At 38.2% G+C, this 17884-nt stretch overlaps 1 protein-coding gene across 3 annotated transcripts in view; it reads right to left on the bottom strand.

Annotated features, from left to right (window-relative positions):
• LAMA4 (laminin subunit alpha 4) overlaps positions 1-17884 on the bottom strand; it is a 147607-nt gene that overhangs the window by 40168 nt on the left and 89555 nt on the right. For all 3 annotated transcript variants that reach the window (XM_027601984.2, XM_027601987.2, XM_027601986.2), the window contains exons 12-16: positions 17016-17132; positions 10733-10881; positions 6850-6991; positions 6015-6111; positions 1487-1603 (exon numbers count right to left, since the gene is read on the bottom strand). In XM_027601984.2, coding sequence (XP_027457785.1) covers positions 1487-1603; positions 6015-6111; positions 6850-6991; positions 10733-10881; positions 17016-17132 — 622 coding nt within the window. The remainder of the gene's footprint in view (positions 1-1486; positions 1604-6014; positions 6112-6849; positions 6992-10732; positions 10882-17015; positions 17133-17884) is intronic.

Here is a 17884-nt window from a genome sequence, read left to right as displayed (position 1 = left end):
CCTCAAGTTTTGGATTTGTAAGCCGCACAAAGATCTTTAAATATATGTTAATTATGGTATAAGTTAGAAAATTGTTAAGGTAGCATTAAAAAATGAGCTTGAAAGACTCTAGAGTCTCATTAAAATAATGTAGCCCACTTAAAACATTTTCAAATTAGAGGTATATTTTTTAAAAAGCAATTAGTATTTCTTCAGGTTAGAGACCTGGTGAGAAATCCACAGAAAACACGTATGAGATTTTGTCTCATAAAATGTTCATGTCTGAAATCATTGTAAATATCACTTTCTTCTATGTGGGACACCTTTTGCCATAAAAATGATGTTCTACTACAGAGGTAAATCAGTAAGGAAAATTATTTTTAAATAGAAAAAGCAAGTTTCAAAATAGTATCTATAGTGATATTCTATTTTTATTAAAAATGTGTATTTAAAATAAAAATAATGTAAGTTTACAACAAAATGTTTTTTCCTAGGTAATGAGCTTATATAAGATTTTTCTTCTTTCATTCTTTCTTTTTCTTATCTGTATTTTCTACTCTTTCTATAATAATCATGTATTACTTCTGTAATAAAAGTCACTCAGGTGAGGTTGTAGCTTTACTTTTTCTTAAGTGGAGAAACATTTAATTCAACCTCACACGATCTGAACTCTGACGGATGCAGCTTTGAATGCTGGGTCTGCTTTTGGGAGCTGTTCCCAAACCTTGACAAGCCTTAGGGTTCACCACCATGTAAAGGCAATGGTGATACTTCCCCAACGTGACATAATGTATATAAAACACAGCGCAGTGCCCAGCATGTGGTAGCTCTGATGGTGCTGCTGACAGCAATTCTCAATGGATGACACCTTCCTGGTTGGGCTTTTGGTGTACTATGATACATTAGCCGGATTTGCTCTGCGTAGGAGAAAACTCACATCCAGCAGTAATGTGTCCACTTTCACTATACCAGCGAAGGCACATCTGGTTCCCAGCCCATCTTTTTAAGATACACTGTAGTCCCAGATTAGGCAAAATGAGTGCTCTTGTGTCTCCATTTGGCTTGGTGGTCTCCCTACCTGTACTATAAGAATGACATGGCATGTAACAGAGGCAGATATTTACAGTTGGGGCCAGAGAGATCCCGTAACAAAATTAGGTCATATTTATTAATGAAGAAGGAATGTTCACAAGGAAGTGGGTTACCAAATAGTATAAGCAGCATGATCTCATTAGGGCACACGCACACATGCACATGCACAAGTACACACACACACACAAATGCTCTCAAATTTAATGGTCACCCCTAGGGTGGTATGATTATAGCTTTTACAATTATTTTCCAGGATGTGTGTGTGTGTGATGAACATAGTTTCTTTTGTCACCAGAAAACAATATTTACTTATAAAAGAATTTCAAGTAAGGGATCATGTGCTCCTTCCTCAAGGGTTTATTTTAATCCCAGCAAAAAAACAGATGAGGCTTAAGTTCTTGTCTGTGACCCTTACCTCTCTCTGTGGCTTGTAGTCGCTTAATGGCATCATTCAATCTGTTTTTGAGAGCACTCTTCCTTGCTAGGGCTCCATCCACACGCCTGTTGGTGTCAGCTACTGCCTCATCATTGCCTATGGAGAAGAAGAAAAAAAAAGTACGAGTAGAGCCAAGATGCTAGGGAAAAAAAAAAAATTTCCATTTCAACAAGGAAAATTCTGATCTGTACCATGGAGTTATCTATAATATTCTGAATCTGGTACGAATGTAGAACACCAGTATTGGAAAGTGGCATTCCAATTAAGAGGTACAGGACTATAGAAGACTAGTAACACTGCTTGGGAGTGATTTAGGATGCCATCAAGTGACTCATAAAAGGTGCAGAGATAATGGCTAACTTCTTTGAAAAATACAGCACTGCTGTGACTTACAACTCTTAGCAGCAGAGTTGATAAAGAGCTGAAAAGAAAAAAGTCTATATTTATTGTGATGACTGTTATATAAGAATAATTCTTTTTTCTTAATTTTTAAATAAAATTTTAATTGATATACAACATACATCTAGAAAAGGGAGCACATTATAAACGAATTTTCACAAACTGAGCACAGAATATAAGCAGTGCCAAATCAAGAAAGTAGAACATTATTGCTACTCAGTTTCCTGGGCCCTCTATGATTACCCAAGGATGACCACTATTCTGAATTCTATCTCCATCTGTTAGTTGTGTCTGTTCTTAAACTTTATTCAAACGAAATGATACAGTATTGTAATTTTTATACTTTTTATATATCTGTTTTAATTTCTGTAGTGTGATAAGTCTTGATATCTGGTGGTTTAATTCTTCCAGCTTTGATTTTATTCTTCAAGGATTGTGCTGACTTCTTAGCTCCTCCCACACTCATTTCCATAGAAATTCTGGGATCATCTTCTCTATTTACATATGGTTCTGGTACTTCGGTTGGTATTATATTTAATCTATAGATAAATTTGGCAGAGTTGTCATTTTTACAAATTTGAGTCTTCCAGTTCATACAGTTTTTATTTATTCTTCTTTAGATCTAAATTCTCATTTTGATCTCCACTTATTTAGACCACCTTTAATTTCTTTCAATAGCATAGTGTAGTTTTATGTGTAGAGATCTTTTCTTTCATCAGCTTTATTCCTAGGTATTTTATGCTATTGTAAATGGTGCTATTTTAAAAAGTAATTTCCAATTTTATTGTACATAGAATTAAACTGGATTTTTACACATTGAATTGGTAATGTGGGGTGTCTTTCTCTTGTTTTTAATCTTAGTGGGCAAACTTTAAATATTTCAGTATTAATATGCTTGCTGACTATTATTTTATTATGCTTTCTTAGATTACAGAAGTTGCCTTCTATTCTTAGTTTGCTATGAGTCTTTTTGAAACATGAATGGATATTGAATTTTGTTAAATGATATTCCTGCATGTGGTGTGATGATCATAAGAAATTTCTGATATATTCTTTAAATGTGGTGAATTACTACTGATGTTTTTAAATGTTACACTATTCCTGAAATCCTGGAATAAACTTAACTTTGTCACGTATTACCATTTCAGTGTGTGTTAGATTTGATTTGCTAATACCTTGATTAGGATTTTCACATCTCTGTTTGTGAAAGAATTTGGCTTATAATTTTCCTTTTTTTATAATGTCCTTATCAGGTTTTGTATCTTAGTTTTGTTGGCTTCAATAGAACACGTTAGACGATACTTCCTCTTTTTCAATTTTCTGGAAGAATTTATATACGAGTGGTGTTATTTGTTTAGATGTTTGGAAGAATTCACTGGGGAAGCCATCTGAGCCTTGAGATTCCTTTGTGGGAAAGGTTTAATTACTGATTAAACCTATACATACATATGTACATATAAGTCTATCAGATTTTCTACTTGTTCTTGTATGAGGTTTGATAGTCTTATTCTTACAAAACAACTCTTGAAAGTGCACTTGCAACATAGTCTCAAAATGGCTTATTCTGGAGCAAATCTAAACAAGTCATGATGTAATATCTTGTTGTCTGAACTGAAGGATGAACTTTCCCAAGGATTCTTGGTTCATGCTTTGTTTACTTCCAAAGCATCAGGAAATTTATGCTTTTTGACAAACAGAGAAATCATTTATTCACTTCCTATTATACTCTTCTCTTTCCCTCCAATAGGCTTGTAAATATATAGTCTCCCATGGTGTAATTTCTCTTTTCTATTATAGTCTTTGTGCACTTGCCTTCTTGTTCGGTTGTCTTTCCCCACTTGGGTGTAGTGGGTATAAAATGAGTGGTGCTGAGTTGATTCTATCACCAAGTACAATGTAAACAAAGTACAGGCACTTCTTTCATATTTCCCCTGGGGAGTGCCAAAAATTTCCCAGAATACAAGGAGGGACTTAAACATACTTTGTATTACACCCCCTTCTCCCTTTTTTCTTTCAATTTTTGAATATTCATAATACAAACAATCTTTTCAGATCTTCCTTTTGGGTTTTGTAGCTGCAAAAAACGCTGACTCGTACACTGAAAAAGAATATATTTAACTTTATATTTGGAGCCCTTGATAAAAATAGGTGAAGAAAATTCTACTTTGGGCTGGATGTTTATAAGAAAAAAATGTTTCTAAAAAGTCTTTCCTATCTGAAACTTATTGTTTTACATAAACATTTTTCATTTTACAAATGAATTCAGTAGAAGATTCCTTTAAATAGCAGCTTCCTGAGTTTATTATAGATTGCTAACTATTTGATATAGATAATGAAGAAAGGAAATCTGGGATATAAAGATTACCGATCATTGACAGTCATTTGGAAATGAATTAACAGTAATTTGAAACTGTAATGTAACTCAGTAGATATAGTTTAATCTGAAAATCTGAATTTATATCACAAATGTGTGTTGTATAAAGGTAGGCAAGTTCTGACCCACGCAGTCCAAACTCCTCATGGATGTCCCTTTTGCAAATAAATATGTGAAGAAATTTAACCAAACAAGATCATGAAATAGGTAACCAGATCTGCAAAATATCCAGAGACCAATGCAGAGAGATTTTATCTGTACTTAAAATACAAAACTTTGAAGAGATATTATTACTGGGAAAGAAAAATTGTTTTCATGAGGTTCAATAACTCAATAATGACAAGACTGCATTGCAAATTACCAAGGAGGATAAAATATTTAAGTCACTGTGTCCTGAAGACCCACATATTCTGGTCTTCACATCACAAGAAACAAAGCAATACATAGATATGGCAACATTTAATTAAAAATATTTTACTTTTAAGAGTATACTTATGATGAGCTCTAAGTAATGTATAGAATAATTGAATCATTATACTGTACGCCTGAAACTAATATAATGCTGTATGTTAATGATATTCAATAAAAATATATTTTACTTTTATATTCTAAACTGTTGCTGCTAATATTCTTTTGTAAAGAGTATGTTCGAGACTAGACTTATAGAATGAATGAATTAGAAGAGAACATTTTTATTGCCTTTGTTTACCCAGCAAACGTTAAATAATAGTTGCTTTATCATAGCTAGTTAAATATTCTGCGTAGGAAAAACAAATGCATTTTTTTCTCCGTATAGTGCTCTTCGTAAAAAAAAAAAAAAAAAAAGAAAGAAAAAGAAAATGCATGGTTAGAACTGAGATTAACTGCTTTGATAAAATTATGTGACGTTTTCTGTTTCGAACTCGGTCTTTGTTTTTAGGTGGTAGTTAGAAGTTAGCTAGATAATGGATTTCCAACCTCATTAGTCAATGTACAACCAATCTTAGGTATGAGTTCATTAGCTCAGAGATGAGTAATGTTTAGTGAAATTCTTAGCCAATGCAATTGTTTTCAAGAGTAGCTCACAAGATTCAAAATTGACTAACATGATTTTGCTTTTATTTTTTCTTCCTTCCCCACTTGGATGTTCTTGCTTTCATAGATGCAAACACTAACCTTTGGAAATGCTTCTTCCCATATTGTCACTGGCTTGTTCTAAATGCAGTAAACTTAGAGAACACAAACTACAGGAAAGTGCCAATAACCACATGGCTCTGTGGTATCCTATCCTCCTGACTCTCCCAGTGCTGACTCATTACTTCATGTAAAATTTTAAAGGGCTTTCTGAATTGTCCCAGAAAGACTAAATTATGTATAATATAGTCTTAGTGTTAAGTGTATTTTATGGCATTATCTCTTGGTTTCTACTTGGTCATGATCTTGGGGTCATGAGATCAAGCCCTGCATCCGTCTCTGTGCTCTGCGTGGAGTCTGCTTGTCCCTCTGCCTCTGCTCCTCTGCTCCTCCCCCCACTCTTGAATAGATAAATAAAATCTTAAAGAAAATAAAATGTCCAATCTCTGCTTTTTTTATACCTTGAATCTCAGCAGGAACAATTAATGTACTATTCAGTTAAAAGATCATTTGTTCTTTAATCCTAGAATTTTGAAATCTCTATCCATATGCAGAAGTACTGTATGAAAGGAGAGAAGCAGCTATAAATCAGAAGAAAGGCAGGAAAGGGAAGATATTTACTAGGATCTGTCTTGGCTTGCAGTTCTCTGGCTTGACTGAGGAGATTCTCACTCTCATCCTTATGGTAAATGATTTGAGTATCAATCCCACTCACAGCCTACAAAGGAATTGCATAGAAAGAGTGAGAATTAGAGCAGGAGAAATCCACTTTTCACGGATTGAGGATTTAAATGACACCGTTTATCTGTTAAACACCAAGCAAAATTCATACAACTTCATTTCCATAGCTCAAAATCAAGGTCAAAAGGGACCACGAGAAAATAAAGTCCATGACGAATTCAAGATACATGTTTTTCAAGGAAAATTCAGTGAGTCTAGAACAGCATCTGGCCAAGGTCTCACCAAAGTGCTTGTCAAATAGAAGCCACTCAATAAACAATTTTTGATTTGAAAAAACGTGAATGTTGCGTAAAGCATCTTCTCTATCAGCACGGACTCATCTTAAATATGTTTTATTCAAGGACTGTGGTTTAAAAAGGCTGTCAAAGGAACTGGCATTTGCTGACAGAAGTATGGCACATTTTGAAGAAGTTGTGCTACTGAAACCTTCATAACAAAAATAAAATGGTCTTTTCTTAGTTCTCTTGGCCTTTCTGCCATTTACATTACAGTGGAAGCTCAAGTGATGATATTAGAAAACAGTAAAGTCATAAGCTGGGCAAAGGCAATATATAAATGAACTTTAAAATAAGGGAATCCTCGGGGCCAGGGAGTGTGCCTGGCTGGCTCAGTCAGTGGAACATGTGACTTAATCTCGGGGTTGTGAATTCGAGCCCCACGTTGGGTGTAGAGATTACCTAAAAACAAAATCTTAAAAAAAAATAGGAATACTCACATCATAAATTCGGTCAGTGATATTCAAAGCCAATTCTGCCGTGTCATTGGCTTCACTAACATAATTGGCAATATTTTCGTAGACATTTGAAGCATCCAAAGCCTTCTGTACCAGCCCATTCATATCTGAACTGTGCAAATTCCTGTTAAAGAACAAACGTGTCATTATTCCTCTTTCTTACTTTTGTGGGAAACGGGGCCATTTTTACTGCTTGATTTGAATACTTCTGGGACCCCAGGGACCTCCTTCCTGTTATTCAAAGCCACCTGGCTTGGTAAGGTTTTCCCCAGCTGCCTTTCCTAAGAGCACATCTACTTTGCTCTCCTCTGCTTTTGGTGCCTCCAGGACTTGACCCCATTTTGGCTCCATGGAAGCTGTTTGCCGGGTAGTGGCCACAGGAAAAGGGAATGATGATTTAAAAACAGTCCTCTGCACCTCTTCAAGCAACAGTTTGTTTATGTGGTGGCAGTCAGGCCCGTGAATGAACCCACAGTCCTCCCCCACCTACTTACCCAAATCAGCATTGTTATTTCCTTTGCATAAGAGAAGCCAAGACTCTCAAAGATGGTGCACAGCCTCAGCACGGTGTTAGGTATTAGTTGGTTTCACTCTATTTATTCAACCTCCTGTTCACTTTAGAAAACATCGTATTTTCCCTTAAGAAGGGGAATGATACATACTGAGTATCTACGTGCAGATTCTGGGCTAGCCTTGTTGTGTATAATATGTCTTTAATTCTCACCACACCCGTGAAGTAGACATTGTTATCCCCTTTTCATAAAAGGAACCAGGGTGCATGTTGTTATGGTCTGTCTCCCTCCTGCAGCCCAGCTCCTTCCTTAAACTGCAAAGCCCTACTCACGGCCATTTCCACCCTTGCCCTCTACACCATGTTCTCTGCCTTGACGCCTTTCTGGCCTCTGTAAGGTTCATCTACTATTTACTGGGTACCCATCATGCACTGGGCACTCTCACATAGTGACTGATAATGGTATATGCCTCAGATGACTGATGTGGGGTACAACAGGGATAAACTATGTGAAATGCTTGGTCCTGTGCCTGTCATCCAATAAACATCAGGGTTTATTATTGTGCCTAAACTATTTCCTGAATTGGAATTTCAAATTCCAAGTGTATCCGTAGAATAATTCACTTTATTGACAAACACTTCTTCTTCCTCTCTAACATAAACATCCCTTCACTGCCACAGCACATCTTGAAACCTTTGCCTCAATTTTACTCAGTTTTAAATACACCAGTTGCATATTTTCTTCTCAGTCCCAGACACTGATGACTATTATCACTTGATTCATCGGTAACTTCCAGAAGATTCTCTGTGACCCAGTGTGTGACACTGCAGATCCCACACTGGCTCATCTCTTCCAACTGCCCTGACCTATTGAACTCAATTGATTCTCAGCTTCCACCATCCAGTTTCAGTCCCTGTGTACTCTCTTAGACTCAGAGTGACTTCTCTGTATTCCCTTGGCTACTTTCTTCTCTTTTGTCCAAGTTCATCATCATTGGGCTCCTTTGCAGGAGGGCTGACTTATCCGCTAGGCATAATAGGGCCCCACAAAGACTTTCTCATTTTCATTTTTTTTTTAATCAGAAGAACAATAAGGATACTAATAATGATTATATTAGTCTCAACAGTAGTCTTACAATGCTATCGTTAGTCTTAACAATAGTCTTAACAATGCTATCATGACGTGATTTTAAATTTTTTTATGGAGGAAGGGGCCAACAGAGGTAAAAGTACCTAGGGCCCAGGAAAGTCATAATGCAACTCTGCTCTGCAGAGGTAATTCTAATCCAAATATTTGCTACTTTTTCCTACCCACAACCTGTTGTTCTGTTGTTCTTAGAAATGGCACAGAGAGGAAAATCTGAGGAAGTTTTAAAAGAAAGGGATACAAGGAATAAAATGTTACATGTATTCATTAATATTTTAAAATTTTGCTGGCTAAGATACAAGAAAGAGATTAAAAGAGTCTTTAATACCCTGTTTTCATTGCTAGGCACAAAACAGGTACTGCATCAATACATAAAATAAAATGTGCTTTTGAAATGAATGTTTCTTGATGAATTATGTTTATCTCTGTTTTACACACAAGAAGCAAATCATTGGGTCATCAGATAGATGATGAAGAATATTCACATTTTGAGGGGAAGACGTTTATAAATTTGGATGTTTCCATGAATATATCCAGTCTGAAATATCCTAGATGCAAAAGGGATGTCAGGGTGATTAATATTTCTGATCATTTTTTCATGTAAAGCATGGGAAACTTTCTTAGAATCATGCTAGAACACTGTTGTTGCATTTAATGAAGGTAAGGATTGGGATCCCAATCAACAGGACATAGTCACTAAGATGACAAAAGAACAATGAAGAGAGCCACAGGAGTGATCTCAAAAACAATTATTATATCAATACAGCATATTGTCCAAATCGTATTTTTTTAAAAGATTTTATTTATTTATTTGACAGAGAGAGAGAGACAGCAAGAGAGGGAACACAAGCAGGGGGAGTGGGAGAGGGAGAAGCAGGCTTCCCGCAGAGCAGGGAGCTCGATGTGGGGCTCGATCCCAGGACCCCGGGACCATGACCTGAGCCAAAGGCAGACGCTTAAAGACTGAGCCATCCAGGCACCCCAACCAAAATTGTATTTTATCTAAACTTCATTTTATTGGTTTGATCAAAAGCAAATTTCCTGGAAGCATGACACTAAGTAGTTATAATGCCAACTCGGACACCCAGATTTTACAGAACATCTATTTCTCTCTGTCTGTCTGTCTGTCTCCTCTCTTTCTTCCAATTCTCAGAAGATTTGGAGGGATATTTGAAAATTTTGACAATCAGGAATAAAAAGGTAGTTGAAGTTTGAACAAGAGTTATTATTGGTTCTTATTTTATTCATGACCTTTACTGATCCTTGTTTCTAATTGCCAGATTTGTAGTCTTTCTCTATAATTATCTCAGCATTTACCTATCATTTCAAGGTCATGAATTCAATTCCAATCTTTCAGTACATTTCAATGAACGTTAATTAAGTGCCCAAAGGGTATGTGACTCTCTTTTAGATGGTGTGAGGAAAACTGTCAATTGATTTTCTCTTAATCAGGTGTTGAAATCAAACATTTCCTGCTGGGCACTATAGAGTGTCTAGAGTATTTACCAGAAGTCAATTGTATTGCCAACTTCCAACCAGCTTTATTTAAGACCCTTGGGTATGGAAAGCTAATGCTGTCTGTGAAATAAATATGTGATGGTGGTAGAATTAGACCTTGTAGAGGGATCTGATTTACTTGATAATGTTTTTTTTTTTTTTAAAGATTTGTTTATTTATTATTTGAGAGAGAGAGAGAGAGAAAGGGAGGGAGGACAGGGGGACAGGGGGAGAGAGAATGTCAAGAATCTCAAGTAGACTCTACACTGAGTGCAGAGCCAGACCCAGGGCTCAATGTCATGACCCTGAGATCATGACCTGAGCCAAAATCAAGAGTCGGCTGCTTAACTGACTGAGCCACTCAGGCGCCCCTTACTTGATAATATTTTGTGCAACAGTTATGTCCTTAACCAAAATGCCTTAGGTCACCCTATTAATAATTATAGAGCAGAACCACCCCTCACAACATAGGTCTCTAACCTGACAGATTTTTTTTTTTTAAACCAAAAAACTCTCCCCAAAGCAATGACAATAAATAATGATTGGCTGGCTCTCAGACTGACCAACCAAGCAACCTACAAATGAACAAAAAACACAACCCAAAACCTAACCTGCCAACCTGTATCCCAGTAACTCTGGCAAGTGGAATTGAATAAAAATGAGTTATTCAGCCTATGCAGATATTTGCATTTCTGAAACCAGGATATTACCTGCTCAATTCATCAGCCTCTTGTTGAAGGTTCTGTGCATGGTCAACAGCTTCTTGGACTAAATCATGACTAAGGTTACTTAGGTTGGATAGTTTTCCTTGTAGTTCAGTTTTGGCTCCATCTATTTCCGCATAAATCCCTGATGCATTCTAAAGAAAATATTTTAAAAAGTGAATTGAATATAGAATAACTTAAAATCTTTTCCCCAGGGAGCACCAAAAGATAATCTGTAGTCTTCCTTATTATGAGGTTCAGTAAATTTCAGGCCAGGTCTACAGGAGTCTAAAATACTTTAAGTAGACTTTTGTCTATTTCTCTTGTATCTTCAACAGCTCCTTTTCTACTATTGTTTCCCTAGCTTTCAGACATGCTCTGCTTTCTCCCATCTGAAAACAAAACAAAACGAAGCTAAACCAAAAACCTCCATTACCCATACATCTCCCCAGCGTTATTACCTTACTTTTCTATTCCCTCCATAGCAATATATAGCCAAAAAAGTGTTTATGTTAGCTGTCTATTCCATCACTTTTTAATTCACTCTTTGACCCACTCCACTCTATTTTTTACTTTACTACTCCAACGAAACAGAAATTCAAATTAATGATATCTAAGTTACTGAATCTAATGAGTATCATTTTTCCCCCCAGTCACTCAAATAGTGATTCTAAACATTGGTACCGTTCTTAAGCCAATCATATTTCCTTCCTCCATAGCCATCTAATTCTAGATAGATCACTTTCTTTTTCTTTTTTTTATTTAGGAGACAGCAACTAACTGTAGTGGGGATCATTTTTTCTGTACTCCTGAAGTTTCCTCCCTATAAAGGGAGCTCAATTGGGAAACCTCAGACCTCTCCACCCCTTTCCTCACTCTGCTCCTGAGAGGGGGACCGGTTTATTTGATTGGTAAATTTTGGGGGAATAACTATGTAGGTTCTGTTCAATTCTGCCTTCTGCCTCTTGGTAGCAAGCTGCCAGCAGAAAGCCTGAGTTTTCCTGTGTTTGTCCCTAATGAAAGTTGTTCTGGGCAGAACCCCTACATGAACCCTGCCATGTTGCCCACCTGAGTGGGTAGCTCTGCCTAATTCTAGGATTGAATATTAGCAACCCCACTTGGCTAAGAGACCTAAAGCCATGACCTCATCTTAACTGCATCAGAAACGAGGGTTATATTCTTGGACTTTATATTTACTATTTTATTTATTTTTCAACTTGTTTAGAACTTGGGAGCTGAAAGGGGGTAATATTCTCCTCACAGACTCTAATACCAACAAAGAAGAATTGCAAACAATTCTTTGGCACCATCCTCCGGTCTCTCCCCCCACCAAAAAAACCCTGTACAGTTATTTATAGCTACTTCTTTATGTACATCTTCCTCATACTTTAAGAGGAAAAGTGGTTCCTTTTCTGTATAAGGCACACTGCCCTATTTTCTGTTCTTCTTGCTCCCTAGCTACTGGCTCCTCTCAGATGTAAACACGCCCCAGTTAATCTCGCCCGTTAAAAACAAACAAACAAAACCTATTCCTCGACTCTAGCTTCCCCTCCAGCTTCTTTTCTTTATTGATGCTGTGTCCACAAAAATGGTTCTTGCCAAGGTCCCCAGTGTCAGACACCATATTGCCAGATCCATTTGACACTTGCCTGTCTTTATTTACTGGATTTATCTCTGGTTTGTGACAGTCTTGGTCACTGCCTTTGCCTTAAAACTCTCTTTCCCTAGCTTCTGTGACATTGCTCTCTCCTGAGTCTCCTGTTTCACTGTCTAAGAAGGAGACTTTAAAAGTTGGTGTAGCTCAGACTTGACTCAGCCCTTCCCTTTCTGAATAATCTAACTCCTCTCTCCCAGCCCAGACTTTGAATCTTTTAACCCACTCTGCACCATCCTACAGGAATGGTAATCTTTCTAGTAAGCAAATCTGATCACGTTATTTTCCCTCTCAGAATCAGCCAATTGCTCTACGGGAACAAATCTGATTACTCAGGTGGCTTCATCAACTGATCGCTCCGCTCTCATCAATCTTACCATTTCTCATGTCTCCCCACCACATTACGTACCATGGTCCAAACTTCACTAACTTATGTTTTAATGCTCCATGATTTTTTCCTGACCCCCTGTGCCTGTTTCACATAATATTTTCTCTGTCCAGGATAACTTTGTTTTCTTTTTTATCTGACCCATCTGGAAAAGTTCTACTCATCCTTCCAATTTCAGCTCAAATATCAATTCCTTTATGAAGCCATCCCTAATTTCTCTAGGATGAGTTCAGTGTTGCCATATATTTCTATTGTCCATGTGCCACACTACTATAATCATTTTACCTGATTTTTCCACCCACCAAACTACATGATTGTAGAAGGCAAGAACTGTGCTAATTTATTTTTGTATTCCCAGAATGTAACACAGTTCCTAGCACAGAGGGTTTATTTCTATGGAGAGAGTATTAAGTCTCTACTCATTTGGTAGGTCAGCTGGGGAAAAATACTTTGAAAAAAATTATATTTAGTTGTATAAACAGGAAGAATACCATGGACATTCCACCTTTACTCATTAACTCATTCAACAAATATTCATCATATGCCCACTATGTGTGAGGCACTCTTTTAGGAGATAGAATACATAGCTATGAATACAGTCTCTGCTTTCCAGTAATTTAAAACCTAGTGGGAATTATAGATGATAAATAAGAGATCAAATAATTGAACAAGTTAATTTCAGGGAGTAAAAAGCATTTTGAATAAAATACAATAGGTGGGATGGGTTGGAGGGTGATTGAGGGTAAGAACCCCCTCTGAATTGAATGTTCACAAGGATAACAGCCATTTGAAGAGCTGGAGACAAGGAAAAGTATGGTGTGTTTGAAAAACAGAGCAGAGTTGGAGGGTAACAGAGAGGAGTGGGCTGGAGGATAGTGAGTTGGGGAGAAATATACAGAATGAGGTAGAGAGCTGGGCCAGAGCCAGGTCACTTAGGGTCTCATGACCCATGGTAAAATGAGCTTGTTTCTGACTCTAAATGTCACTGGAGGTTTTATGAAGGAGAAATAATGTGATCTGATTATGTTTTTATGAGATTGTTCTGCTACTGCATAGAGAATGAGTCTTGAGGGGCAAATGTGGAGGCAAATGACTCAGTAGGAGGCCCCTTGGGTAGTTCATGCTGGCGATGAGGTGGCTTGGACTACAGAGGAGTAGCAGAGAAGGGAGTGGTCAGGAATCAGGACTCATTTTGGAGTTAAGGTCAATAGGTCTTGTTGAAATGGGAGGGAGGGGAAAGGAGAAATCAACAATGACTCCAGAATTTTGATTGGAGCAAAGGGGGTTGTGTCACTTACTGGAGTGGGGAAGACTAGGGAAGGAACAGGTTTTATTCAGAATATGTTAAGTTTTTTTTTTTTAAGTTTTTATTTATTTATTTGAGAGAGAGTGAGAGAGAGAGAGAGCCCAAGAGGGGGTAGGGTCAGAGGGAGAAGCAGACCCCCCGCTGAGCGGGGAGCCCGATGTGGGACTTGATCCTGGGACTCTAGGATCGTGACCTGAGCCGAAGGCAGTCGCTTAACCAACTGAGCCACCCAGGTGCCCAGAATATGTTAAGTCTGATATGTCTATTACACAGCCAAGTGGCAGGTAAAATTATGATTCTGCTATACATCACACGGAGTTCTTCCTTGAAAACTTCAAGTAAGCATTTGGATATAAGAGTTTGGGACTCAGTGGAAGTATGAAAGTTGGAGGTATAAATTGTGGGACCATGCATATAATTGTTCTTTAAAGCCATGGGATTCAATGGGATTAACTAGGGAGAAAGTGTAAGTACCAAAGAGGGCCCAGGACTGAGAACTGAGCCAGTCATTATACCAGAGCGGGGATGGACAGAGTTCTGGGCCAAAAATGGCTCAAGGCCTGTTTTTACATAGCTCCTAGCTAAGAATATTATTTACATTTTTAAAGAGTATTACTTTTTGTAAAAAATAAAAACAAACAAAAAATAAAAAAGAAGAGAGAGTGGTTAAATGTAGCCTGCAGAGCCTAAAATATTTACTACATAGAAGATGTGTAGAGATGAAGCTAGCAGAAGAGGCTGGGAAAAAATGGCCAGTGAGATGGGAGGAGGACCAGGTGAGCGGGGTACTGGCAGAGCCAGGGTGAAAGCTCTCCAGTGTTTAAATAAGGAGGAAAGGTTAATCAGCAGGGAGGCTAAGAACGCTGAGGAGGGAGAAGCAACCACAGTTTTGGCTTATGTTGAGTTCACTGATGACCAGGATAACCGTCTCAGTGCATGGGCATGAAATCCCATTTGGAGTGGGTTGGGTACAAAAGAGAGTGAGGGGCTGGGAGGTAGAAATGACAATGGTAAATGACTCTTGAGGTGTTTTGCTGTGAAGCTGAGCAGAGTAGAGTAATGGGGCAGAGATTAGAGGGGATATAGGCAAGGTCTTTCCTCTTTTAAAGAACAGGAAATCCTTAGAACATGTTAACATTTTGGTAGTAATGGTTCAATAGAGAATAAGAATTGGATGACACAGAAGAGAGAGGGGATACTTTGGGGAGTACTGAGCTGAGGAAGAATGGGACTCAGAGCACAGGTGGGGAGGTGGAACTTCGATAACAGAAGGGGCGCTTCGTTACTTATACGAGGAAGGAAGGTACAAGTGTGAATACAGATATATGTGGGCTGGTAGAACTGGGGAGGAAAGATTAGGGAAGTTCTCTTCTCTTTGTTCTTATTTTTTAGTGAAGTATGAAGCAAATTCACCAGCCAGATTGATAGATGTGGAGGTTGGGCTGTTCATTATGTTGGCTTCGCTGGTATGGCCATGATGCTGGGATACTTGGGCTTATTGGGGTATGGGAATAGAATTCTCACGTGAGTACAGTAGGGGAAGAGGTGGGTATACAAGTTAAGGGTGTTTGCAAATAATGATTATGCAAGAGTCCCCTCTTATCTACGGGGGATAAGTTCCAAGACCCTTAATGGGTACTTGAAACTGGGGATGGTACCGAACCCCATATATACTCTGGTTTTCCTATGCATACAAACCTATGATAAAGTTTAACTTATAAATTAGGCTCAGTAAGAGCTTAACCACAGTAGCTAATAATAAAATAGAACAGTTGTAACAATATACTGTAATATAAGCTATGAGAATGTGGTCTCTCTCTCAAAATATCTTATACTGGACTCACCCCTCTTGTATTGATGTGGGATGATAAAACGCCTGTGGGATGACATGAAATGAGGTGACTGATGCAGGCATTATGCTGTAGCGTTAGGCTACAAGTGACCTTGTGAGGATACGTGAGAAGCAGGAGCATCTGCTTCTAGACAGAGGTTGACTGTGGGTAACTGAAACCATGGAAAGTAAAACCATGGATAAGAGGGACAACTGTATTGATCATTTTAGCTACTTAAGGAGGGAAGAGAGGATATGAGAAGAGGGTATGAGCTGGAGGAGCTCTCCATGTGGCCAGAGAATTGTTGGAGTGGGTTTTCCAGAGTAAGTGAGATCAGAGAGGGAGGGACTTGATACCAGGTTTTGGGAGGAGGTGCTGTTATTGATGACAAGACCTGAGTATGGCCATAGGAGGGATAACCAGGGTGGGCTGGAGGAAAGGCTTGTTGGGCAGGAAAAGTCATAGGAACTGGAGGTCTGAGAGCTGGCGGGCTCATCCATCTGGATTTTGAGGTCACCAAGATAGTGATGGGAGTAGGGATGGAGAGGAAGACAGAGAGCTTGGTGCTGAAAGAGTCAAGGATGAGATGGTGATCAGATGACTTTAAAATGGTATCCTTTCAAAGGTAATAAAAACGAGCTAAGAGTAATTTGGGGATGGTCTGGCTCACTGCATTTTACTAGAAGATTTCTATGTTAACATGTGTCTCTTATTGATTTGAATGTTAGCCTTATTAAATACACACCTTATGAGTAAAGAGTGAGTAGGATGGGTCTAAGTCACACTTTCTGCAAGGAGATCTGTGCTGTCCAATTTAGTAGCCATTAGCCACATGTGGTGCTATGGAGCACTTGAAATATGGTTAATTCGACTGAGGAATTCAGTTTTAATTTATTTCATTTTAAGTCATTACATTTAAATTTAAATAGCCATATGTGAGTAGTGCCAACATACGATGAAGGAAACTGAAAAATTCAGTCACCTGATCTTGCTTCTATAGTGCCAGTGAACTTGACAGATTTGAATTGGATTCCATCATTGTTCTGTGACACTGAGCGGCTGTTCCAATCTGCTATAAATACAAACCTACATGTCACATGCATCCCTACCTTTATTGTATCATCAAGTTCTGAAAGGGTCAGACGAGGCGTTGTCAGAGAATCCAAAGACGTCTTCAGAGAACCGTTCACCCCTTCCATTTGTTCCCTCACTCTCTCGTGTTGTTTCTATGGGAACGAAGAATAAGTGGGAGTGGAAGAGAAGGTCACTTTAGAGGAAGCATCAAGGAGAGCGGTCGATGTCACCTCCTGTCTCTGCTCCGATAAATCTTGGTTCCCATCCCAGCCCTCCCGCCTAATTGTTGTGTGACTTTGGGGAATTCTACCCATGTCATGCTCAGTTTTCTCATTTATAAGATGGAGATACCAAAAGTGAGCACTTTGGGAGTTTTGAAGCCCTTAGTTATGATTATTACTTATCACATCATCACCTCAAAGAGAGTGACCACTCCGGAGAGAGCCGTTGGCTTTGTCTCCATAAACGTAAAGTGGAACACGGAATGCAGGATTTCACAGAGGCTCTATATCGGCAGTAAGTGGAAAATGAAGTAAATCAAAAAACTGTTTATCATGTGCTGACTTTGAGCCAGGCACAAATAGCTCATCTGGATAGGAAATAAAGCATATACAAAACAATTTTAAAGTCCTTTAAAAAAATTTAAACGGCCCAACTATTAAAGTATAAAATTGTGATCTGTCCTAGCACTCTGAGTTCTTTATGTTAGATGCTCAGACTTTTTGAGGAGGGAAATGGCCCAAGGGTTTTTAGATGAATGCCCTAATTTCTACCTTCACTGTTGGGTTCTAGAAGCAGGCATGTTGTGATTCTGAAGAAATATTAGAACACTTCAAATGAGTTTGGAGTTTGAAAGCAACCAGAATGATACTTCAAGAGGGAAAAGTAAGACTCATTTTACAAT

This window comes from Zalophus californianus, chromosome 7 (genome assembly GCF_009762305.2).
Source record: "Zalophus californianus isolate mZalCal1 chromosome 7, mZalCal1.pri.v2, whole genome shotgun sequence".
NCBI lineage: Eukaryota > Metazoa > Chordata > Mammalia > Carnivora > Otariidae > Zalophus > Zalophus californianus.
This window is presented reverse-complemented; position numbering and strand designations above follow the sequence as displayed.